Raw genomic sequence first — 27,489 nt, 5'->3', positions numbered from 1 at the left:
CTGTCTCATTCTGATTTATCTAGTAATCTAACGAGAAAGCCTGAAGCCAAGAAAGAACAAAAATTAGTTTTAAAAAAAAATAAATAATAATAACAGAAGAGGAAAAAGATTTTCAAACAGCTGGTCTCAAGGCCAGTATGTGCATGGAGATATCTGGGATCCCTTACATTCAGGACCCAGAAATATTAATCCATTGGTAGTGCCTGTCCCAGTATAATCCCAGTATGGCTGGGATTAGGTCACTGTGAGACTCACAGGGAAACAACCTGCTTGTAAGGAAGGGAGACAGCTTTGCCATCTCAGTGGTAACTTCAGAGGTAAGGGAAGTCAATTCCAATTCTGCAATGATAAACTGCAGTATTTCTGTACTTGTGCTTTGGTCCACACCAGATTTATTTATTTATTTATTTTCTTCACTCCTCCAGGCTTTTTTATGGATGTAGAGAAAGTTTAAGGCAACAAATAAAAAAAAACACTTGCCAAGTCATTTGGCATTATCAGTAATCTTGAGCTTCTGGTTATTACCCAGAAATCATAGCTTTAATAATACTGACAAGGAAAACAGAAATGATCCCTAAAACAGAAATACCATACTCCTCTTGCACTAGCTGATCTTCTATGATATTTTAAGACAAGAAATTTGAAATGTTCCATTTATTTCTATTTATTTAGAGTGGGCAATCTGAAGAACAGATAATGAGTTCAGCTACTTTAATTTTTTTCCCTTTTAATTAAAAAAAATATTTTTATAACCTGTTTCAGTGCATTTTTTAGCTAGATAGAATTACCAAGCTGTCTGTGAACCTCACATTTTACTTCAGAATGAATAAAATATTAATAATCAAAATAGATGCTTTGATACGGTAATATTTCTTCTTCTCATAGCAATGTTTACCAGATAAAATATCTGGAAATCAATTTAGCCTAGCAGTCTTTGCTGAAGACTGCAAACATTGGGCTCTTATAATTGGTTAAAGAGAACACTCTCTGCTGATGAAAGCCAGAAGCTAGGGACAGTCCTCAGACTTTGCAGGTAAATTCACTTATTGGAATTTCAAAGTTTGTTTATATGAAAACACAAATAAAAGCCATTACCAATAACTTTCTTGAAACATAACATTTTATTTTTGCATACAAATTAGAAATTAATGCTACCTTTCATTACATTTTTTTTGTTGCTGTTATTTATAAAATGACAATCTTATATTACCATCGGGTGGTCCAACCACCTAGACTACAATACCCCATAGATGATGACTCTGACAAAATGTGGTATTTGCTAAAGTAATGGTAGGCACCCTCTGTGATGTCTCCCACCATCCACAGATCTCACTATTTCATCCCAGAGGGCAATAAGGTTCAACAAGCATGATTTATCCATAGTAAAGGCATAGTGGCTATTCCACATGGGCTTCTCCTCCACGTGTTCAGAAATAACTTCAAAGAGGACCTGCCCAATGATTTTCCTAGAAACTAAAAGTGAGTCTGAACAGCCTATAGTTCCCTGGATAATGCTTATTGCCATCTTTCAAAAGACGTAGCATTTGACTTTCTGCCATCATCAAAGATCTCCCATGAAATCTATGACATTGCAAAGATGATAGAGAGCAGCCTCACAGCAACCTCAGCCAGCTTCTTCAGCATCCTTTGCATGTATCCCATTGTGTCCATGAATTTCTATGGATTGAGATTTTCTTCAAGTGATCTCTGACTCAGTCCTCTCCCACTGCTAGTAATTACTGTCTTCCCTGAACCCTCTCTCCAGGCTCTAAAGCCTCAGTCTTATCTGCATCTACTACCACAAAATCACCCAGCTATTTCTGCAATGAGCCCACATTTCTTTTCATTCATTCATTTTCTTTGTTCATTCTTTTGCTGCTAGAAGGAAGATTCCACTGCTTCACAATACTCAAAAGACCAGTGCTCAAGGCACATTTGAGGTGTGAGAAATCAGGTCCTTTCTTCAGTTATTTTTCCCTTATACAGAAGACTTCCAATGAGAGACCGAAGGTGATTCACCCTGTATTAGCCCAGAGCTTACATGTCAGATCAGTCTTTCTGTATAGTTCTCTCCCTCAGATTCAAATTTTAGTGTCCCAAGAGGATGTACTATTGGCTGACCTTGTAAGTTGAATAGGTTGCCTATAGAACAATAAAAGATATCAGCTTTGTCCTGATGTAAAGCAGGGAAATTATGAAATCCTGAAATACATCTTGCACAAAATGACTTAGCAGATAATATGATAGCAACCTATGTGATTAAAAACAAAACCAGGATGCTAAGAAACAGGAGGTGCTGAGATGAAAACATCACTCTTCTGGTGGATGCTGTCTCTATAGCTCAGAACTCATTTATATTCGAAAGATACATGACTATATAAAGGACAAAAGAAGGACACGGCATTAAAAACTGGCTTTAAATGGCTCCAAGTTTTAAATCATTAAAAAAAAGGGAAAAAAAAAAAAAAAGAAAAGAAAAACAAAGATATGAACAAATGCTTGCTTGCTTATCCAGAGTAGCTATGTGATCTGAATCACTAACACAATTTTTCATGAAAGGTGAATGAATAAGAACTTTGCATAGTTACTGTTGCTATGAAAGCCACTTCCCTTATTAGCCACGCATTGCACAAATTATTTCCTTTTCCTTATCACTCACAAACAGGTAATGAAGTGCTTGGAAAATGGACTCCTCTCCTAAAAGTTTCTCAGATTGTATTTGAAAGGAAGCAGTCAGAATGATATTCCTCAAAAAGCAGCAAGTATTCAACAAGGAATTTGCAAGTACATTGAATGGGACAGTGTCAGACTCTGCAAATGTGTGCAATCTGCATCTGGATCCTGTGAGAGAGAGTTGGCAGCTTCATCTCCCATCTGTCTTCCTCTGAAAGCAAGCGGACACAGATCAAATTTACAGCGTCTACGGCACCAAACTACTCCACTCATCTAACAAACTCTAATATACCTACCTACGTGCCAAGCTTTGCTAGAATTAGCACCAAAGAAGAAAGGTGATTGTGTGAAAAAGAGGAAAAATTTGAAGGCTGCTACAGACATGAACCACATTTTGTTCTGCAGAGGAGAACAGGCAAATATATTCAACTTCTAAACAATAGGAAGATCCCTTCAATTATATGTTTGGAAAGAAAGTGGAGTATTCTTTGCAGGAGAACCTCTCTACAGTAAACACATGAATTATTATCAGAATGAGTCCCATAAAAGGTATAATCATAGAATCATAGAACGGTTTAGGTTGGAAGGGACCTTAAAGACCACACAGTTCCAACCCCCCTGCCATAGGCAGGGACAGCTCCCACCAGACCAGCTTGCTCAAAGTCCCATCCAGCCTCACTTTAAGGGATGGGGCATCCACAGCTTCTCTGGGCAATAAGATATTTCAAGAGAGTCCCAAGTAAGATCTCTAAGAGCAGAAAGGAATTTGAGCACTAAAAAAAAGAAACAAACACAATGTCTGACCTCCAAAGAAGGTTTGTATTTATTTTTGAGGACAAAGGCAAGAGGAAGCCACCTATGTTTTTATGTAGCAACTGCAATAGAAATTAGTCTCATGAGATAAGCCCCATTAGACTCTCAGCTGGGATAAAAGGAAACACGTATTTTCAGGTGCAGTAATTTTCTCCTCCAGTTCTGAACCCAATAGCAGATTCAGCTTGATGTCTCTGGTCCAAGGCTCTCCACCATTGCTAGGCTCATTCATGGGTGATGAAGCTCCACCATACGAAATGACATAAGAAATCACGACTCTAACTAAAGTCAGTCCAGGCATATTAGGTACTAATATGTACTGCATAACAAAGAATCTTATATCAACAGATTGTGTGAATTCATCCACGTTTATAGTATTTATTACTAAATTTACACTTCATCACACTATCTGTTTTCCTTGACGTATTTTAAAATAAATACAAAATTTATGGAAGAAGCTTGGAATGTATGTGAAAGCACAAAGAAAATGTATCTACTGCATATGTAACAAATATGCTATTTATTTATGCTTCCAAATCATGACAAGAATTTATGACCTAATTGGACTCAACCCAAAACACATATCAAAAGGGTAAGATATATAGTTACATTCAATCAATAGTAGTTGATCAGTTCCAGTTTGTTTTTTTCTTTTCAAAACAGGAAGAACTATAACTTATTTTTCACTTGAATAAAGTTTTGTTTTAGATTCTCATATCACTGTATAAAATCTCAATTATATTGTTTTGTGCATTAATAACAACCCTTGTGACAAGTCATTACTTACATTTATAGCCCATTACATTATTTGGAAGATTCATCTTCTTTTAACAACAATACATTTTGAAGTACTAAATTAGTTGTAGCGACTAAACTAATCCCAACTAAATTTGAAGTGACTGCCCACTGTAACATTGTCCCTCACACAGAAGAGTGGGAACTCACAAGAAATTCTTGCCTTTTCCTATTTAGCACTTTGGCATTAATTAGTATTGATTTGTTTTGGAGACTTAGTCAAGTAACATGTATTTATTCAGAGCTGCTCAACCCAAACGCTTCATTTCTCTTCCACACTGATTTTATATCAGCATTCTTCTACTGCTCTGAATAGGCAATGTCTATATTCAAGAAATAAATACAGATACCTACAGCAGAGAAGAGTACTAGTATTGTAATGTCAAACAAGCATAAAATCATTCTTTATTAAGATTCCTGGCAATCTCATTTGCAAGAGAGGTTGACGAAGAAAAGACTTTTCCTATTTTTTTCAAGTAGAACTTGTAATAAATTTAAAACAAATGAACAACTGGAGCAAAGAGAACCTTGGAAATTAATATTTCCCAAGTGTCAGCATTCTGTATATCATGTGCATACACAGGTGTATGCATTCTGTCTGAACCACTGTGTGCAGTTGTAATAGCAATACCTTCCATAGGAGATAGAGGCTATGCCAACACAAGATGTCTCCTGAGATAGTTGATAGTTATCTTCTACTTGAAACAAGGTGTGCTAGTAGAAGTCTTCATATTAACATTTGCATTAAAGCTTTTATAAAAAATTATGTTCTAATAAAAATTGCTGCATTATTTCTCCTCCCCCCAGCCATGTACTCTAACAACATTTTCTACTTTGAACTATTGTTTTGCTTTGTGATTTCTTTCGCCCAAATCCTGGTGTCAGGAAAAAATCTTTATGCAACCATTATAATGCTATATAATTGATCTAACCTATTGTGGGTTTATTGTAATAGCTAACAGAATAAAAGGAGGCCTTTTTCATTACAAGACCCAGGTTACCAGGTAGACAGGCAGCATCCTCTAGAGGCATGTAAGCACTACACACTACAGTATTCATGGCTAAATGGGAATCAGGTAATACACCTCAAGCATGTGTCTTTATAGTGCAACAATATTAGGTACTTAAGTCTCCTTAACAAGCTGCTGAACATATATTTTAGGCATCAGGCCATGAAGAGACCTGCAGTATGGTCCTGCAAGCAACACAGCTGTGATGCTGCACCCGTGCTAACTGCACACCAGCTAGGAAGAGCTACTTGTAGCCTGGACATGGCAGTAAGCTTATACAGCCTTATTGCTTTGAATTCAGCTACCCATAAAATTGTATGGAATTGTAAAGTATTCCAGCCCACTTTTTTGAATGGTGAAGACCCAGACAGATACCTACTTCTTCTCTTTTGGGGGAGTTGCTCCACAACAAGCACTTCAGAAATAAATTGGCCTGAATTTTTAAGTGCCAGAGGCATCTAAAAACTCTAATTTTAGGTTTTTATTTTTAAGTGTCTTTGGTACTGTTTCTAGAGTTCTCTGAAAAACTTTAACCAGCCACCATGCAGACTGTTTTTCCTACACTCGCCTTATTAATCTAGGAGTTCCCACTCAATTTCTTCACACCAGTTCAGCAGTGAAGCTGCAGGAGCCCTCCTGCCTGCTGAGCCTGCCATATGGAAGAGTTATTTCTCCCCCTCACTGACTCTCCATTTTCTGTTTCATTTCATCCAAGCACACAACTTGTTCCCTGTTGCTTTTTCTTCCTCCCCTCTCTTACCTATTTTGTTCCCCACTTTTTAGAAGTGCACTCAAAAAGTTTGGAAAGCATCTGAGATGCTGCCTGTGGGAAAGATGGAATGCAAAATCAGTATCTTGTGAACCAAGTAGGAGCAGTGCTGATAAAATTTGAAAATTTCTTGGAATTGACGGGATATTCCTTCCTCAATACATATTCAACTCCCAGAGGTCCAAGGGAAATCTGTGTATGCATAAGGTGACACAAAAGAAGGAGAGAAAGAAAGAAAGAGAGAAAGACAGAGAGAGACAGAGAGAGAAAGAAAGAGAAAGAGAGAAGCAAACTCTGGTGCTACTGAATATTTAGAAACACAATCTGTCAGACAATTGGCTATAACAGCTCACTGAGATGAGAGCATACACAAGCTGCTACAGTTTCTTCTGCAAAGCATGTGCGTGCAAGGTAAATGCCCACGTGTCTGTGGGTCTGTTAAGCAGAATGAAATTTATATAGAGACCTGAGAAGTGCTTTCTTCACATGCAAATCCAAAAACAAACAAACAAACAAAAAAAAAATAAATAATTTTGATTTTACTCTTTCCATAACTTGGTAAAGCAAAACCGGTTGCATATTTCTTTACACATAATATTAAGCTGCACAGCTGGCATGTATTAAATACAATGGGCAGCCATTAACAAATCAGGCCAACCCTGGAAGTAAAGGTATAATAGGCAAAGATATGCTGATATTTACATCTTAAACCATAAAAAAATGTATATAAATACATGCATAAATATGAATACTAAACTTCTATATATCCAGATTTGACCTCAGGTCTTATATCTATAATGTACTTTGAAAATCATTATAGTTACTGAAAACAAACATGAAAAATGAGAGTTTTTTCACAAAACACAACAGGTATTAGTTTACTCAAGCTCCATTAGTCACTATCATTAATACTGTCATTTGACAATTTGGTTGGAGGTTAATGTAACAGAATACTAATTTTTAAATGAAAGAGGCAAAGCCATCTGAGATCATTAGATTTTCAACACATGTTCTTAATCCATTTATCACAGTAATGATTAGTTCATGTTGCTTGATCTTGGACACTGATTGCTTTTAGTAGAGAACATGCAAACAAGGTCAAAACAAGGTAAAACCCTGTGTAATTGTATTAGGTGAGCAACAAGTCTAATGTGCTTGTTTAAGCTATTTAAGAGCCAACTGTACACAAAACACCATTAGAATTTGGTATTTCCTATTTCAGATTCCCTGCCCATTGCAGGTGTGTCATTACCTTCATACTCAGAAAGCTACAAACTGTTTGCTTAGACTTTGTGTATTAAAATTAATTTTTGACACGTCAAAGAAATTGAAGCAGGTTTAAATCAAAGGGGTCACATAGGCCATAACTTAAATGACAAGGAAGTTGATGGGAGCTTTAAGAAGACAACTATTGTTTCTCTCACATTATACTGTCCAAAGACAATACCAGAACAATTTAGCCAGTACAGCAAACATGTTCATCTGATAAAAGTACTGTGCTGTCCAAGATGAAATCCTTCATTTTCACAATATTCAGGAATATGTATAATTACATGTTTGTGAAGATACAGAGAAACTCTTATTTCTTCAGATTGCCTGTCAGTAAAATCTGAACATTATGTACTATGAAGTAACACTGGCTGGTACTGACACTTTGTGATTTAGGCATGTTCCATATTGTCCTGATTTCAGCTAGGATGGAGTTAATTTTCCTCCCAGCAGCTGGTATGGTGCTGTGTTTTGGATTTAGGATGAGAACAATGTTGACAACATGCTGATGGTTTCTGTGTTGCAGAGCAGTGCTTATACTACGTCAAGGACTTTCCAGCTCCTCATGCTGCCCTGCCAGCAGGGAGGCTGGGGGTGCACAAGAAGCTGGGAGGGGACAGAACCAGCACAACTGATCCAAAGCAGACAAAGGGATGTCCCATACCATACGGTGTCATGCTGAACAATAAATATGGATTCTCTGGTCAGGCTGGGGGGGATCACTGCTCAGGGATGGGATGGGCATTGATTAGTGGGCAGTGAGCAACTGCATTGTGCATCACTTGCTTTGTACATTCTACTATTATTATTATTATTATTACTATTTTTACATTTCCTTTTCTGTCCTATTAAACTGTCTTTATCTCAACCCACAAGCTTTTTACTTCCTTTTTCCCATACTGGGTAGGTCCTTGTCCAGTACTTAGGAGATGTTGTTTAAAAAAAAACATGTAAGCTTGGCCACTTTCTACGGTCTGTTCCCTTTATACTTCCCCAGGGTCTACAACTGATGTTCACAAATGTTAGCATCTGTTTACAGATAAGCTGCCTGTTGAATGTTGCTGTTTGTGGACGCGCTGTCTGTGTTCCAGCACTGCAACAGGGTACACAGAGACGCCATGCAATATCCACCCCTAGAGACTTGTAAGACTTGGCAAGACAATGCTTTGGCTGTTCTGATCTATTGTTGGCTGAAATCCTACTTCCAACAGGAGATCAGACTATCTAACCTTCAGAGGTCTTCAGAGGTCCAATCAACACTTCCATAAGTCTGTTGAAGGAAGTGTTGCACAATGTTTGACAAATTAAGCTAATGTGTGAGCAACATTCTGTTATTCCAACACCAAGATCGGTTCACGAGCATTTAGTGTTCAGAATCTGTGATCACTAGAAGCATCTCGAGGTTTCTAATATTGGTAGAGTTCACATTACAATGATTTTTTAAAGGTTCATAACAGAAAATGCAGGTAAGTCAAATTTAACAAGGAGATAAATGCAAACCTGAGTCAGTGCCTCCATACAAATACTGGGATTTGGTTGATGGCAGAAGAACATTTAATGGTTGATGGTAAATTTTCCAATAACAGCTTTAATCTTGAGTTAAATTAAGAACTCATTTTGATGATATGGTGGATCTTTACATTCATTACTACTCTTGAGGATAACTCCCCCATCCCATCCCCTGCTTTAGGCATGAAACAATCTCAGCATATCTTTGATACGCCTTTGAGATTATTGGGAGGAATGAGAAAAAAAGTCATAGAGCAGTATTTCCTAGCACATTTAAAAGTATAAAAAAAAAGAATCACTCAAGTACACTGATTTAACTATGCTTTCTCAGAAAACACATTCTAGACTAATGTATAAAGGATTCCATTTTAGGGTGCTATTCTCACACATAATAGGATAGAATATCCTTCAAAGAAGGACTGTGAAACCTGGGAGTATTAAATATAATTTTGGAATCTATGTCCAAGATGCTAATGAACTCATCAATGACTTCACTTTGCCTCATTTTTGTTTATGTTGAGGTAGACAGGATTGAGTGGAAGCAGATAGCCAAAGCTTCTATGAGTTTTTGGAAGGCAATTCCACAGCTCATTTTGAACAAGGAACATCAAAAACTGCAAATACATATAACCATTGACAACTTAAAATACATCCTTCATTATTAAGTTGTGTAGATTGTTTTTAAAGAAGGAAACTACATTGGCAATTTTAAGCATTCGGATGTAACACACGAGAAATGTTTAATGCAACACATTTTTCTTTACTTTTTAGATGAGTTAAAGGCACATAAATATTTACCTTTAACAGAATGAAATTCTCACATTATTCTGCAGTAATTCAACAGCCAACAAACCCATAATTAAAATACATAACTTCTTTTTCTTAAAACTGCTGACTCTTTATCTGTTCAAAGCACAGCATTAGCATCCATCCCTCTTATTTTTACAACTCCCATTAGCATATCTGCCTCTCAGAAGCATTACTGTACCAGGCACAAACACTAGAAGGCCACTCTTTGTGCAGTTTTAATCAGGTAAGAAGAAAAATCTTACCAAAGAAATCAGTCAGGCCCAGTCCTGAAAAGATTTATGGGGAAGCAAGTTATGAAGCACCTGCTAGGGTGCGTAAGACAGTTTTATGAAGCATGTAGATACTGAAATCTCAGGAGAATATCCAAAAACCCAAATTATTCAGAAAAAGGTATCCAGAAACCCCTAATTAATCCTGGCTACGTTTTCCTAGAAGTACTCCAAGCTCAGTAGGCCTTCTCCAAACTGGAAATCCTTTCTAAGCAGGAGCATTCTAAATTATCTCTGCCTAAATTCTAATGCAATCGATTGTCAAAGGCAATTACATCCTTTCCATAACATTCCTCCCCAAATTGCTTCTGTGTTTTCTTCAATAATTGTTCTTAGGGAAAAAAAAAAAAAAAAAAAAAAAAAAAAAAAAAAAAAAAGGCTGAAGAAAGAATTCTTGTAAACTGTGCAAGATAAACAAAGCAGGTTAATTCTTAACGGTAATTTGGCATCAGCATTAAGATATGACATCTTATTGCTCGCTGTGGGCATTTGTAAACCTTAACAGCCAAACACAATTAACTAAAAGAAATAAAGCACAGGTAAATAGGAAATCCCTGCGATTTTAATGAGCATATTTGATTTTTTCTGTGAAAGAAAACTCACCGATGGTGTAATATCTCTTCAACTCACTCCTCCGTGTGTTGCGCCTTTGGGTATTCGTGGTGTTGTTCTGTTCCTCCTCAGAAGTTGTTGCCTTAGTGGCAAGCAAAGATTTACTGGGCTGAGGAGTCTGAGCTTCAGCTGCCACTGGGTTGCATCCTGGCCCACTAATATCCACCGACTGTGACTTTTTCTTTAATCTAAAGACAATTTAAGGCAGTAAGGTATTATTAATCTTTGTTCTACAGCTAGATTTTATAATCTGCTTTATTTAATATAGAATAACACCACCATATTCACTGTACACAATTCATGCATGTCCCAGCACAACACAGAAGAATAGCAGTGGTAAATTAGGCCTTGTAGTAATTTCCCCTTTCAGCTCCTGCTAAATCAGTTACAGCAGTTACGTCTCATCCTATTGCAGCTCACACGTAGCTGCAAATGAACTGCCCTCAGATCAGCCTGCTGAGCTGCTTGTAGGATCAGTCCCTAATCCATTCCAGAGAAGATGAGCTGATACAATTAACCTATCATTACATTTGTTTGGCTTAAATTTCCACAGACAAGGGGAATACAAAGAAATTAAATCATTTGCACAAAGTTGCTGAAAGCCCCAAGAGAAAGGAGCTGACTTACGATCTGAATTCAGTTGTAGCTCTACAACTGCATTTCTCACTCTGTAGTAATTTTAATGTGTTGTTTCTCACATAAATTCAAGACTCCCACTAACCTCTGATGCCACTTTGTGCACTGTAACAGCAGTGGGCAGAGGAAGAGAAATACTCTCTCCTGCAGAAGAAATCAGTGCTGCTCAGCTCATTAATGGCATCCAGGCAGAATTTGACTTATTAACCACTATTCTCTGAACCTGACCATATTTATTTATTTATTTATTTTACCCATCTGGTTGTCCACACATCCAGACATAACATCATAACTCAGATACAAGAATATTTTGGTAGATGGTGTCAAAAGCCTTGCTGAAGTCAAGGAAAATGACGTCTGCTCCCCAAACACTTCCTCAGGGTTCTGCAGGACAGAGACACACAAAAACTCTCAAATCCCACTTTGAAGAAGTTTTAAATACAGTCCCATCACTAAATCACCACAGTTCTGCCATAACTAAGACTGGGCAGGGCAAACTCTCTGACTAACATGGTGTGAGAAAAAAAAGAAAACTGTTATTTGAAATGACACTCTAGAAATCTTGTTTTGAGAAGTTTTTGAGTAGTATTTGAGCACATGTGATCACAGATGATCAAAGGTATTTACCTAAAATGAAGGCAATATATATTTTTTTAATCGACTCATTGGTTAACTTGGTATTCTATTATGATGTTAAAATCTGCTACCTTGTTGAATATGCCATATTCGTAATAAAATATATATATATATATATATATATATATATATATATAAAATTCATTACCACTTGAAACCCTTGGAGGTTTAAAGGATGACTTTGCAGAAGAAAATCACTAGTTTTTGAGAAATGATGTTCTACATCTGACCCAAGCATCCACTGTTATTTCCGTAGGTTACAGAGCCTTGCTTCCGTGCTGTGCAAAAATGTTGTGTGCAAAGAAGCTACAAAGTGTTTATTACCTCCATAATTTCAAACCAAGGCAAGTGAGACCTAAAGATCAATAAGTGTACATATGTTCCGCATTATGTATTTCTATGCCTGTGCCAATACTCTGCCTCAGAGGAAGACAGACGGCAGGCACATTGAAATAAATGGTAGAAGTGGAAAAATACCATTATGATATACATTCTCAGCAATATAATGAGCACTTTCTTGGCCACCAAGGCCATCTGAAGGGCAGTCCAATTAATAAAATAGATTGCTGCACTGGGGGGAATACCAGATTGCTACAAATATACTGTGTCTGTTCTTCTGGAATCAACAAGGAATAAAGGGATAATACCTGTCACCTGAACAGCAAAAGACCACACAACCTTTATTAGGTGACATGATTAATGAAGGACTGGGTTCAAATGCCTATAGCAAATTAATGTGCAAAAAGAAATAGTTATTTACTCTGAACACAGGTTCAAGTGAGGACAGAAGTTTATAGGAATGTCTTTAGAAAAACGAGCCACTTACTCTGTCTTTGAAATGCATCTTCACTGGACTGCAATGCCTTGCAAAGAAACCTTGAGTTCTGTGGATGTTTTGAAGCCAGGAAAACTAATTCTTTGTAAGGCTGACCCTTTTCCAGCACCCTGCTTTATTACTGGCCTTGTGCTATGCTTGCTTCCCCCTGCCCTATTTATTTATTTATTTATTATTTAAAGGTGCACTGGCTGAGACACGATTTATTCTCTGACAGAAAGAAATCTGAACGTGAAATGCTTCAGGATCACATTCCCTGTTCCTGATTTATTTCAGGCTGTCTTGTAGAAAAACAAATATAAGATAGAAGAAATGCTGTGCAAAGTGTTTTTATCTTTTACTTCATGTATTCCGTAGCAGCCTTCAACTAAGATTTCAACAACAGGCAACACAAGTCTTGCAGTATTGCTTGGTGTGACCCCAAATGACGCTGCTGCAGCCAGACGGCAGAGAAAATGCCAGCAAGGATTTCAAAGTCAGCACTCCATGGGCAGGACTTGGAAATGCACATTCAGTGGCAAGGGCACAGTTCTAACTTCACTGAGATCTGAATTAGAAAGGTCAGAAATTTCTTTTTCTGTAGCTATCCTTAAATTATAAAAGTTCTGGGGAAGGGGGGGAATGATTAACAAATAAAAGTAAAATCTGCAGTCTTTCTGAGGTGTGGAATCCCTAGGAGGTCATTACTGCCGCCCCTTGGCTAGTGGTGGTTTCTGTGAAGTATGGCAGTGGTCTCACTTCAGTGTTAAGGCACCTTCACAACAAAATCTGTAAGTTCAATGGAAACATCAAATGAGTATGAAGGCCCGATTACTGGCAATTAATTGAGACAGCCCATCCTGGGCTGACATTCAAACAGGGCTATAGCAGGGATTACTCAGCTGCTACTGACTGGGTCTGGAGGTACAGTGTTTGTTTGGTACATGGCTGATTTAATGGCTGAGCAGCACCTCATTTTTAGACAGCCCTGTCACAACACACGTTTCACACATCTATCAGCGTAATTCAACTGCACTATTACTAATAACCCATTAAAAAACATTTTCTCCATTTATATCTCCCTGTATTTTCCTCAGAACAGATGTCACACACCCTAGTAGCTCCAGCCATCAGAGATCTTGTGCACAGTCACCCCTTGGTGCCTCTGACCTGCCCGGCAGCGGCACAGCGCCCAGATCTGCCTCTCAGCATCCTGCCGGTTCCTGATTGCAGAGGGTCTGCTCATTTAGCTAAGCCAGGAGGGATGTGCATCTCCAAGCTGCATGATATAACTTATACACTGACCAGCTTTTGAACTTCCTCTTTATTTCTCTTTCCATTCTCCCCATGCAAAGTTTTCCACCACAGCTTATGAACAGCCCAACAGATGGCTCCAGCTTTACCTCTGCCTGGCCAGCTGGCTCCCCGCGCTCCCCAGCAGCACCTCCCGTGACAGGTCACTTTGAATGGATTCTAAACATTTCCCTCTAAAAGCAAAAAGTCTGTCAGGTGGTTAGGCACTGACCACAGAGGGCTCTAGGCAGTCAGTACATATGGAAAGTCAAGAAATCCTGGGGCTGGTGAAGTTACTGGGATGTCTGCTATAGGTTTTAAGAGCATTAGCATTTTGTCCTGACACTGTCACAAACTCCCTCGGTTTCTAATGCAATCCATGCATGTTTTCTTTTTATAACTTCAAACTGATTTTTTTTGGTAAAGCATTATGGAAAAAATAAGGCATCATTCTCTAAACAGATCTTGAAACAAGCATGGCTGGCAGTCCTATCCAAAGGGAAAAATAAATAAATAAATAAAATGAATGCTTTTAAACTATGTATGGTGGAAACAAGCAAGCATACAAAGCATCCCAGGGGCTGGAAATCTGTACAATTTGTTATTTAAGAATTTCTAAGTAAAAATGTCTTACAAAGATTTGGAGGAAAGCCTAACTTGTTTTTACCTACTGAATACAAAACAAGTCCCTGTGCTCTCTGTGACTATTCCAGAGATTTTTCCACACAGTTAATAGGAGAAACAAAATCATTCATTTGAAAAGTGATGCTTATTCTTCATGTGGTATTTTTGAGTGCCCAGAAAAGCTGGTTATGAATCTGATTTCTTTCTAGCAAGAAATGTGATTTAAAGCAATGTCAACAGCCAGGCTTTATCTGATCCTGGAAAACACAAACTTTGTCCTCTGTTTTCAACACACCACTGAAAAGATCTGGCAACTCATATACAGAAGAATGCCTGAGACAAGTTATTTGTTACTTTTTTTCCCTGTTATCCTGCCCAGCCTCCACACAAATCTGCATTTGCAGGTGGCTGGCACTTTGGACTGCCATGGCAATTGCAATGCATCAGGTAAAGGACCTGTGGCCTGCTTCAGCTCTTCCAGACTGGCTCCACTTTCCATGTGAGGCTCCCTCAGCACACTTGCAGCAGAAGGCAATGCTTTGTAAGTCTGCTGGAAAATGGTTTGTTTAATGCTCTGGAATACCACCTGCAGCTCTGGCCATGCCCTCGCAAAGAGAAGATGGCAGAATTAGAATGATACAGAGAAAAGAAAAAAAAAAAAAAAAGAAAAAAGAAAAGAAACCCAACAGCAGTGATGATGAGACAGCTCCTCACAAAGCTCACAAAGAGAGACGAAGCAGCCTGCGGCTGCTCAGTGCAAGAAGGAGCCAATGGCTGGGAGCAGGGCAGGGATCTCCGCAGCCATCAGCAGTGGACCAGGCGAGCAGGAGGAAATGATTTTTCACCACTTTCACAGCAGGAGATATAAGAAGCACCAAATGAAAGCAAGCAGCAGGTCTGAAATAAACAAACAGTTGTCCTTCTTTGAACTGTGTATAATTGCATGACGGCAATAATTGTGCAGGCTGGGAGTATCACTCAGTACGAAAATGAATTACACAAGTCAGGGAGGAAACATCCATTATGGGCTATCAAGCATGCAGATACACAAAGGCAACCTTCAGCTCGGAAATTCCTTGAACCAAGGATGGCTGGAAGGTAGAGAGGGGTTTCACAGCCACTCAGTACATGCGCTGCCTCTGATACTGTCCCGGAGTACCACTCCTCTCTAAGCACTGCACGCAGCTGAGTGCGACACACTTGCAATTCAAATCTGAATTGGTCATTACGAATTGCAGAGGGAAACAAAACCAAACAACACAAAGCAGCTAGAACATACAACACCGCTGAAGTGGATGCTTGACAGTAAACAAGAAAAGAGAAAAGCCCTTCAAAATATTACCGTAGGTATTGACCATGCAGCAGAGCTTTCTGATAACGCAAGCAGCTTATGAGATCATTTGATGGCAGAAAACAAGAAGACCTTCGCACAGGTGGCATTATGAAAAGATTAGAATTTAATTCACACCTACACAGCCCAAAGAGCAATTCAAAGCAGTAGGTATTTATTAACAATGCAACATCCAGCTTAGCTTCAGGAAAGAAAACAGTGTTGGCACAACAGCTATATTTTTCTCAATGTCCCCCCACCATCTGTATTCGAGCATGCAGAGCAATATAAAACACTTTTTTTTGCTCCTTTACACACAGTATCAAACATTACCATGCAAATACAAGGGTTGATAGTCACCAGAACTCCAGACAGCAAACCCAGCCCACCCTCTCTCCACTTCCCAGTCAGCCTCAGAGATGTGGTCCCGTACATGCAGGAAAAGTACCACCATACATCATTCCGTACCAAATGACTATGCCAAAACACAAGTTGCCACAAGGTGTCAGGGGGAAAGATGAAGAATACCCAAACTGTCGAAAAACAATTTTTTATGATGTGACCTTTTAACAAAGCTCTGTAGACAATGCTTGTGCCTAATGGGTTTCAAAGGCACACCACAGAATAAAGATTTACGAAAATGCACACAAACCTTGTGATTATTCCTGGGAGCATGACAGCACTGCTACAGGTAAACCCTTGGAGGATCATTTACAGAAGACATAAAGATTGGTTGCTGCCAGGTTACATCCATTTACTCCAAGCAGGAGAATCCAGAATCCGCTTGTGGCTCAAGTGGGACAAGGCATTCTCACTGCCTGGGAGAGAAGCGTTAGTGAGTCCGCTGGCAAAGGATTCAACACACTCTATGCACCACAGATGGTCCTGGAGATGTGCATTCACAGGAGGATGAGGTAGGGCAGCAGTGGAGAGGGCAGTGATGATGATGATGATGGGGCAGAAGATGGCAGCAATCATGATAAATACACAATAACTCAGATAGTCACAGTGTATACAGATCATTATTTTTCTACTTTGTAAGCATTTGAAATGATTAAGAGCTCAAGATCATATGGCTTCACCATGACTGTATAATATTTTACAGCTGCTTTACATGGTGGAAATAATATGCTCAGCAACTAGGCAGCGTATTTTGTCAGGTATAAAAATTTCTTGATCTTTCCTTTTAGGATTTTGAGAGGGTGGGTTGCAACACTGTACTATTTGCTGACAGATATCTTATCTCTGGACATGTTTTAGAAGAGATGTGAAAAGTAAATTACTATTTTGGATCTTGCTATTTTGTTAATAGCTGCTATACTGTTATTTAAATAACTCCCACTAGTTCCATTTTCACAAAAGCTCTTCCAATGCTTTATGCAAATCTACTTTTGTAAAATTTGCATGGGTCTTGAAATTTCCAGCTCTGTCATATTCTGCACAGAAAAATTTGCATAATGGTTTAAAGTAATGGCAATTTCCACTTAATTCATGTTTGTCTCATTAATGCTGCAGCATTATTTCCAATGCAACCTTGTATATAAGGACTGGATTCAAACAGTCCAAACTATTTTAAGGCTGTATCACTGAGAAAAGACTTTACTTCACCTGATTAGAATGAGCTATTTCTGAAATCTCTTTGTTACAGGCTATGCAACCAGCCCCAGATCCCATTTTTCTGACCATTAACATGAGGTTTTCAGGCTGGCAGGACCAAATCCTGTACTACTGTCATCTTTCCCCCAAATACAGAATTCACAAAGTTTTCAAAAATGTGGAGACAGTGGTCTGAAAGCAGCTTGACATACTCTGAGATGCATGGAATACCTCACCTACACTGAAGCCATATAAACTTGTAGCATTTTTCTGTATAATTTATTAAACTTTATCATAAAATCTCTTGTTTTCTGTGTTAACTGTAAGTAATTTATACATTAAAAAAGCTGCTTTATCCATAGCCTTTTATTTAGGCAATTGCATTTGCATTTCTTTTTGAGTCCAACCTTAGGCTTGACTGTTTTCCAAGTTGTTTACAAGTCAGCAGCAATACCCCTGGGCACTTAATGTTCCCAGCATTGCCACAATATATGTAATCATAACGTGCATACATTTATGTAGTCAAATTTGGAAGGAAAAGGGCCTTTTAACTTCTCAAAGAGGCAGAAAAGGAGGTTGGAAGTTACAACACTCATACAGCAGCACAGATTTGTGCACTGTAGTTCTACCATCTCAGCAAATAAGCATCAGCACAGCAGGCAACTGCTGCTCATGTTAAAAGAAAATACTGTGGATACGCTTGTCCTAAGACATAAAAATACAAATCTGCTCATTCTTCTGCCTTGCTCAGTAGCTCATGCAACTTGAAATGTAAACAGTGAAACAACTTAAACACTTCTTTCAAGATATAGAACCAATTTATTTATTATTATTTTTATTCCACAAAACATACATGGGATTAAACATCCTGATTTCTTCACTGAAAATCATTGGGTAAGTTTTTAAGGTATTTTGTAAAAGAGGAAAAGGAAATAAATAAACTGTGAGTGACACCCAGCCAGGGGCATGGCTGTGTAATAGCCCATCAGCTGGAGTGGTTTCAGACAACTGGAGACCAGTGATTCTGCATCCTCCCCATCCTCAGGGTGGCACCCCCTCCTGCACCTGGGCACCTGTGCTGTCAGACCGTGACACCCCTCTCTCACGTTACACAGGGCTGCCAGGCAGCCTGGAACCAACTGGGACCACCAGTCCTGGGACCAGCTGCAGCAGGCAAGAACCACCATCTTCAGCCTAAGCAACTGGACACAGTATAGAGAGTGAAGAGACTGACACTTCATGAGCTGTCACTAGACTGTCGGGGTTAATCCAGGACAGAAGTCACCCACCTCACAGGCAATCACTCAACCCCTCCTCGTGGTCCTTCCCAAATGGAGACTCCTCTCCTTTTCCTAGAGCCATAAGAGTGCTCCTCACACTGAGGTTCAAGGCACTCCTTGCCCAAAGCCATCCATGTCCTACCCGGCACTGGGCCTACAAGAATGCATGTGGAAGGCATTATTGCTGTTCCACTTTTCTAAGAACCTGGTGAAGAACATTACACAGATGTAGGACTGAAAAAACATGTAATACCTAGAGGTCTTTGGAAGCACCCACCTGACTTCACTGAGTCAAGAGCAATGACAAGACTGGACAAAGGCTACAAACTTGAACTGCAAGCCAAACAACACCATTCTGAGGCACCTCAGTTACCCAATTTGTACAAATACCATGTTTTCATAGTATTGTAGTATAGGTTAGTCTTGAAATAAATATTACATAGATTTGCAATCTGTGCATAATATATCTTTCCATAAGCCCTCACATGACAAAAAGCAGCTCATAAAATGAAGCAATTAACACCATCTCACAAAGGACAGGCTTGTTACAGTGAAGAGGGACAGAAGCTGTTCCTTGAGGAGAATGAAACATCTAGCATTTCTCCTTGCTGGAAACATAAACTGGTTCTCAAAGTACTCTGCAGGATTTAATAATGTCAGATAAATCTCTGCAGAAGCACCTTACTTGTCAAAGACAAGTTAGAAGCTAGGCAAAATGAGAAATCTTTCATCACCATAGCCAAAGGAGAATTCAGATTTGGCCTTTCAATTCATATATAATTCAAGTATTTTGAATAGTAAGTATAATTTTAACACCTTAATGCAATGTGCAGTAAATGTATAGATTGTATAAAATGAGCTTGATATCATTTCCTTCTCCTTCTCCTTCTCCTTCTCCTTCTCCTTCTCCTTCTCCTTCTCCTTCTCCTTCTCCTTCTCCTTCTCCTTCTCCTTCTCCTTCTCCTTTTCTTTCTCTTAACTATTATTTGCTAGGCAGAACACAATGGTATTATTTCAGGAAAAAGCATAAAACTGAACCATGGAGGTTCAGCCTGCACATAATGCAAAAATTATTTACTGTGAAGGTGGTCCAACACTGGGACAGACTTCCTAGAGAGGTGGATGATGCCCCATGCTTGTCAATGTTCAAGAGGCATTTGATTAATGCCCTCATTGATATACTTTAACTTTTGTTTAGCCCTGAAGTGGTCAGGCAGTGGGACTCAATGATCTCTGGAAGTCTCTTCTGGCTAAACTACTCTATTCTATCTAACACACTTTCCACTGAAAACATACTGACTTTCTTATTATATTCTTATTGTATTCAAGCCACTTTTTTTCTCTTGAGAGAATTTTGCTGGGAAATAGCCATAAAAGTTTGAAAAAATATTTGTCTTGTTCTTGTATTTCTGATTCATAAATTCAGTTAGCCAAGGTTATACCAGATGGGAGAGAAAGGTCATCAAAGATACAGGAATATTTTATAGTTCAACAAACGTATTCTCCTACCCTCCCATCAATAGACCATCCTACTCTAAGTATTCAGCTCAGACTAACCCCGAACAGCACGCTCTCTGTCCACCCAAGGTTAGGAACATGGCAAAGTCGTTATCAGCATTTTATCTACAGCCCCTAAAACTGCCTGCAGGGCTGACTGAGGACCCGAGGCTATCCTGTATTCATAGAATCATAGAATCATAGAATATCCTGAGTTGGAAGGGACCCTTAAGGATCATCAAGTCCAACTCTTGACACCGCACAGGTCTACCCAAAAGTTCAGACCATGTGCCTAAGTTCACAGTCCAATCTTTTCTTAAATTCAGACAGGCTCGGTGCAGTGACCACTTCCCTGGGGAGCCTGTTCCAGTGTGCAACCACCCTCTCTGTGAAGAACCCCCTCCTGACGTCCAGCCTAAATTTCCCCTGCCTCAGCTTAACCCCGTTCCCGTGGGTCCTGTCACTGGTGTTAATGGAGAAAAGGTCTCCTGCCTCTTGACAACCCCTTGCGAGGAAGTTGTAGACTGTGATGAGGTCCCCCCTCAGCCTCCTCTTCTCCAGGCTGAACAGGCCCAGTGACCTCAGCCGTTCCTCATACGTCTTCCCCTCAAGGCCTTTCACCATCTTCGTAGCCCTCCTCTGGACACTCTCCAACAGTTTCATGTCCTTTTTATACTGTGGTGCCCAGAACTGCACACAGTACTCGAGGTGAGGCCGCACCAGCGCAGAGTAGAGCGGGACAATCACCTCCCTTGACCTACTAGCGATGCCGTGCTTGATGCACCCCAGGACACGGTTGGCCCTCCTGGCTGCCAGGGCACACTGCTGGCTCATATTCAACTTGCTGTCTATCACGACCCCCAGATCCCTCTCTTCTAGGCTGCTCTCCAGCGTCTCATCGCCCAGTCTGTACATGCAGCCAGGGTTTCCCCGTCCCAGGTGCAGGACCCGGCACTTGCTCTTATTGAACTTCATGCGCTTGGTGATCGCCCAGCTCTCCAACCTGTCCAGATCCCTCTGCAAGGCCTTAACGCCCTCATTTGAGTCCACAACTCCTCCAAGTTTGGTGTCATCAGCAAACTTGCTCAAAATACCTTCTATTCCTACATCCAGATCGTTTATAAAAATATTGAAAAGTACCGGCCCTAAAATGGAGCCTTGAGGGACCCCACTGGTGACCGCCCGCCAGCCTGACACAGCCCCATTTACCATAACCCTTTGGGCCCTGCCCGTTAGCCAATTGCTCACCCATCGTATAATGTTTTTATTTAGCTGTATGGTGGACATTTTGTCCAGTAGGATCCTATGGGAAACCGTGTCAAAAGCCTTGCTGAAGTCCAAAAAAATCACATCAGCTGGTTTCCCTTGGTCCACCATACGGGTGATCTTATCATAAAAGAAAATCAGGTTAGTTAGGCAGGACCTACCCTTCACAAACCCATGCTGGCTGGGACCAATGACTGCTTTGTCCCCCAGGTGCGCCTCAGTAAGTCCGAGAACCAACTTCTCCATGATTTTACCAGGCACTGACGTGAGACTGACAGGCCTGTAATTGCTAGGGTCTTCTTTCTGACCCTTCTTGAAAATCGTCACAACATTTGCCAGCTTCCAGCCTACCGGGACCTCTCCAAATTCCCAGGATCGTTGAAAAATAATCGATAGAGGTTCCGCGATGACATCCGCCAGCTCTTTCAGCACCCGGGGATGAATCCCATCCGGACCCATGGACTTGTAGGGATCCAGATCCATATTCATGTGGATGCTTCAGCCACATGGTAGGCAGAGGTCCAGAGCCACGTGTAGGTCTCATTAGAAGCAATTAGAAAATTAGACTGTTAACTGCATCTATTGAGAAAAAGCTTTCTCGAGCATTTATATTTTCATGTCATGTCATCCCAAAAAGTAAGCAAAGCCACAAGGTAATTTGATAAATAACAACCCACACTACTCAAACCTCTATATGAGAAGAAACATACACCTGAACAATAGATTGTGGAACTGGGTCTACCTACTAAACCAAATAAAAACAAGCAAATGAACAAAACCAAAACAAACAAGAGAGAAAGAGAGAAAGAGAGAAAGAGAGAAAGAAGAAAGGAAGGAAGGAAGGAAGGAAGGAAGGAAGGAAGGAAGGAAGGAAGGAAGGAAGGAAGGAAGGAAGGAAGGAAGGAAGGAAAGAAGGAAGGAAGGAAGGAAAGAAGGAAGGAAGTGAAAGAAAGCCCACATGACTGTTTTATTTCTCACTTCTGTGGTAGTAGGAGGAACGTTTTTAACAACTTTTTGCTTTGGGCCCACGAGAGCATAAAGGTTGTAAAGACATTTCCTTATGTCTGCACCCTCTGAGCACAGCCCATAAAAACCTTCTCCTGATACACCACTGGGTCACACAAACAACCACAAACCTGGGGAAGCTCTGTTGGAAGAGCAGAAGGACTGCAGGAGTGAGGGCACGAGCAGCCCTCAGTGGGAAGGAAAGGGCTCAGGCAAGCACAGAGATAGGGGCAAACTGAACCTAAGAAAACTTATTCTGGGCACAATGAACTATGGTAAAAGAAAAAAGAAAAAAAGAAAAAAGAAATAAAAAATAAAAAGAAGGAAATCTAAAGCTCTTCATGAATATGAAATTTTTACATCATGAGAAAGTTTGATGTTTCACTACTAATTGCTCTAACTATAGGGACATGCAGGACTACTATAGGGGCATACAGGACTACAATACCCTAACTGTAGGGACAGAAAACAATGTGTCGTGATCACAGTAAAAATTTCCACTCTTGGTAACTTCTAGGTCAGCACAGCTGTAGGCAGGAGGTACTTATCCCACACTATGCAAATATTACTTGGATGTTGGTTCACAACGGACCATGCCTACTAACTTTATCAAGGCTGTTAAGGCTCTCTTCATTCCCATCAGGGCAATTTTCTCCTCTTCTTAGCTTTCATTTTAAACTAAGAATCATGACAGTCAATTTCTTTTTTCAGCTTTCTTTTCAAATGAAATGCCCCCTTGCCTTTTAAGCCAACTTAGTCCAGCCTTTCAGGTCCTCCCTTGTAATCCTGTTTTCTTCTCTGCTGGCACCCTGTTATCAAGCCACTGCTCTTTGGTGCCACAATGATCAAAGCATATTGCTGGCTGTTGGAAGGCACCGGAGATTTAGATAGCAGACTTCCACTGTTTTAAAATATTTGTCTTTTAAAAACCTGTCAGCATTCACTTTGATTTTTCTTGTTGACTGGAATTAGGACACTTGTAGACTACACAAGAAGTTGCCACCACCAGATCTCCTTCTGGACACTGCAGCAAGTGCTCTGAATCTTGTGCACTCTTCCAGGACTGGGGCTAGTAGGGGTGCACAAACATTTGTGTGGCCTGAGATTGAAGCAGATAGGGTGGGCGTTTCACTGACAACATGGCTGCAGCAAAAAGCTGAATGACAGACAATATAAACATATAGTCCAGTACTTATGCAGTTCAGATTTATATAAAGATGTAGGGATTAAAAACAAACAAACAAACATATGATTAAAAATGATTTCTATAAATTTAATATTTAAATAACAAAAGATACTTTCCAGTCTTTCCTACCATAAAAATAAATAGCCTCTTTCTACACCATTAAGCAAAAATTTAACATGAGGAAAGGTAATAGTTTAAAAGAGAACGGGAGTCTTTTATTTTAAATCCATACTAATGGTAACAATAAATATTGAAAAAGTTGTTTAAAACTGTTTAACAGTTCGGTTAAATATAGATCGAAGGGTTTGTTTTTAAGCTGGTAATTAATAAAGCAACCGTGAAGTCAAGTGCTGTAGTTATCAGGTTTGTCAGTATTTTCTCAGAAGATGAACTTTCTTCAGACAGGTGTTGCCATTCAATTAACTTAAAACAAAGAGCAGCACGATGAAGTGTGTTACTCTTCATTCTTAATAAACTAGCTGTTTATTTCTGAAGCCCAGACTTAGCAGCATATTTAGGACCCGTAGGACCATGGGAACAACACAGCTGTCTCTGTCCTGGGAAGGAGACCAATGCACATAGCATGTCATATTGAGACAGCATCCAACTTTTTTTTTTTTTTTTTTTTTAACACGTGCAATGTAAATCTCCAGCTGACAATTTGAAATTGAATAGTAAACAGAAGGATCAGAAGGATCAGATTTGCAGGTATTAAGGTACGCAAACGCTTTTCAGCCTCCCAGCACATCAAAACTGTATCTCCTTCAGCATCTATGGAGGACGGTTATGGGTGGCCAAAGAGAAAAACATATTGTGATGTTGTGATGGACAAAAACATAATTTGATGGGTGAACAGCTGGCTGGTGGGTTGGGCTCAAAGGGTTATAGTAAATGGGGTTACATCAGGATGGTGGCCAGCCACTAGAGGGTTCTGCAGGGCTCCATTTTAGGACCAGTTCTCTTTAAAGCTTTCATAAATGACTCAGATACAGGACTTGAAGATATACTATGTAAGTTTGCATATGACGCTAAACAAGGAGGAGCTGTTGACTCCCTCAAGGGTGGACAGACCTTGCAGAGAGATCTTGACAAATTAGAGCTGAGAAACAACCAATCACATGAAGTTTAACAAGATAAAGTGCTGGATTCTGCACCTGGGATGGGCCAACTCTGGCTTATATGTAAAGACTGGGGGACAAGAGGCTGGAGAGCAACCCCGTGGAAAGGGATCTGGGGGTCTGGTTGGCAGCAAGTTGAGTACGAGTCAACAGCATGCCCTGGCAGCCAAAAGGGCCGCCCATACCCTGGGGTTCATCAATCATGGCACTGCTAGCTGATAGAGGGAAGTCATTGTCATGCTCTGCTCTACAGTGGTGCAGCCTCTCCTCGAGCACTCTGTGTAATTTTGGGCACCACATAAGGACATAAAAATATTATAGAATATCCAAAGGAGTGTTACAAAGATGGTGAAGCATCTAGAGGGGAAGATGTATGAGGAGCAGATGAAGTCACTTGTTTTTTTCAGCTTATTGAAGAAGAAACTGAGGGGAAGCCTCATGGCAGCTTATAGCTTCCTCACAAGGGGAGGAGAGGGGCAGGTGCTGAGCTCTGCTTTCTGGTGACAGCAACAGGACCCAAGGGAACGGCCTGGAGCTGGGACAGGGGAAGTCCAGATTGTATATGAGGAAAAGGTTCTTTACTGAGAGGGTGGTCAGGTACTGGAGCTGGCTCCCCAGGGAAGTGGTCATGGCACCAAGCCTGATGGCATTCAAGAAGCATTTGGACAACGCTCTCAGACACATAGTTTGATTTTTGAGTGGTCCTGTGTGGAGCCAGGAGTTTGACTCAATGATCCTTTTGGGTCCCTTCCAAAACAGGATATTCTATGGCTCTAAGGCCCAGTTGGCTCAGTAGGCACATGCACATGTTGAGATTCGAGAGGAGACAGCTAGCATTCTTCTGTAGTTATCTACCAAACCACTACACCATAAAAACACTTACACAGTATTCTTATTCATGTTGCAGACCATCTAGAGCCCTTGTGAGAAATCAGCCACTGCCTTAATAAGCACAAAACAGTTGATGCCTGAGAGGTAGGTGAGTGCCCATGATGGTGCAGGACTGGGAAGGCCCTTGTCCTAAGGCTCAGCTCCTGGTAAGCAAAATATTCCTGCATAACACTAAAGCAAAGCAATTTCTCTCAGCTTTTTCCTCACTTCCTCTCAGCATGTGTCTTGCATCTGTGCTACTGTACATTAAGTAACTCTCCTGGGTCAGGGTTGTTTGAGCTCTTGTGTCTTCAGTAGCAACACTGTCTGTCATGGGCCTGAGAAGGATTCTGGGGACCAGACTGAAACACATGTTTCTGCAGCTGCAATAATGGTGATCAGCTTCTGCTGCTTGTGCTACAATTCATACCTGCTATGGTATTATGAGCCTCAGCACTGCTTGTTTCTCCTTTTTCTTGTGCAGGTGGGACTTAGAGGCAGCATGTGATGAAACTGAAATTCAAGTAGACAGTCTAAAACCGTAAGTCAGCTTCATCCTGAAGACATGTCCCTGCTAGAGAAAATAGGTGACCTTTCCCTTGAACCACCAGTTAGATTTATGCCTGTAACAAGCAACAATCTTTTCCTGATTTTTTTTCACTCATGATGACACAAAACAGAGATGGGCAAACATAGAAACAAGAGACTGTAGAACACAGGTGCCCTGCAGGATTTTATATTATTATTCTCAAATCAATAAGCCCAGAGAGCAGAATTGTTATAAGCACTACAATATACCCACTACCAGACACTAGCAATCTATAGGCATCATAGTAAATAGCATTATTTAAAAAAGAATCTGATCAAAAAGCACTGTATTATAACTTTCCAAAGGCTTCTTTTCCCCTTGGTTCAGAATAAAAAGCACTTCAAGGCTGTTCTGGCATTGCTAGGTGAAGATCCCCATGATCAGACACCAGCCTCTCAAGGCAGCTGAGCAGGGCAGGTATGAATAGACAAGGAGCCCATGTCTGACAAAACGAGAAAGAGAAGCCAAGGAGAGATTTAAACACAGCTGGAAGTGATCAAAACCAGAACCGAGATGACAAATGAGGCTGCAGTATGTTAAATGAGGCAAGTGAGTTTAGAGGCATTTATGCATTTAGCTGTCTAACTAGAGCTCAGCTCCAAGGCAGAATTGTTAAACAACCACCTGATCAGAATTTGTAAGGAAACAGCATACAAACTGAAACACGGAAGCTGAATTCAGATGCATGCAGTAAAACTGTCAAGATTTTAAAAGTCCTGCTATATAAATCAGAGGCTTTTAGTCTAAATGCAAAATAGGAATCAGTAAATTGCATCTTATTTTCATGAAGAATTGGCAGGGTTTAAAGATATATATATATATATATATATATATATATATATATATTTTTTTTTTTTCCCTTGGTTAATCCTCTATGAAAAGTTACCATTAGGATATCAAAATATTATGGCTAAGCCTTACTAATTGCTCCTCTGAATGGAAAGGTAAAAATGTCTCACTCACATGAAAAATGTGAGGAATAGGAAGAATTTAGGAACATAAATCAACAGAATAAAAAGAAAAAACATGTATCCTTTATTTCTCTACATGTATTTCAATAGCCCTCTGCATTTTTCTATACTCCATTCAGACAACAGTAAATTTGAGGCTAACTTCTTTCACCTTACAAAAAAGAAAACTATTAAAACCTGTGTAAGTCTTTGTAGCAAACTCAGCAGAACAGAAAAGGCAAAAGGTAGAGTTTCTCAGAGTTTCCCCTG

General features: G+C 39.9%; 1 protein-coding gene across 4 annotated transcripts in view; it reads right to left on the bottom strand.

The window, feature by feature from the left end:
• The window catches only part of OXR1 (oxidation resistance 1), a 235,141-nt gene that overhangs the window by 127,084 nt on the left and 80,568 nt on the right, over positions 1–27,489 (bottom strand). For 3 of the 4 annotated variants that reach the window (XM_032182428.1, XM_032182430.1, XM_032182431.1), the window contains exons 2-3: positions 16,515–16,680; positions 10,521–10,717 (exon numbers count right to left, since the gene is read on the bottom strand). In XM_032182428.1, the coding sequence (XP_032038319.1) occupies positions 10,521–10,717; positions 16,515–16,573 (256 nt within the window). In that variant the 5' untranslated portion in view covers positions 16,574–16,680. The remainder of the gene's footprint in view (positions 1–10,520; positions 10,718–16,514; positions 16,681–27,489) is intronic. The other variant, XM_032182429.1, reaches the window with a different exon arrangement.

Source organism: Aythya fuligula, chromosome 2 (assembly GCF_009819795.1).
Source record: "Aythya fuligula isolate bAytFul2 chromosome 2, bAytFul2.pri, whole genome shotgun sequence".
Lineage (NCBI taxonomy): Eukaryota > Metazoa > Chordata > Aves > Anseriformes > Anatidae > Aythya > Aythya fuligula.
This window is presented reverse-complemented; position numbering and strand designations above follow the sequence as displayed.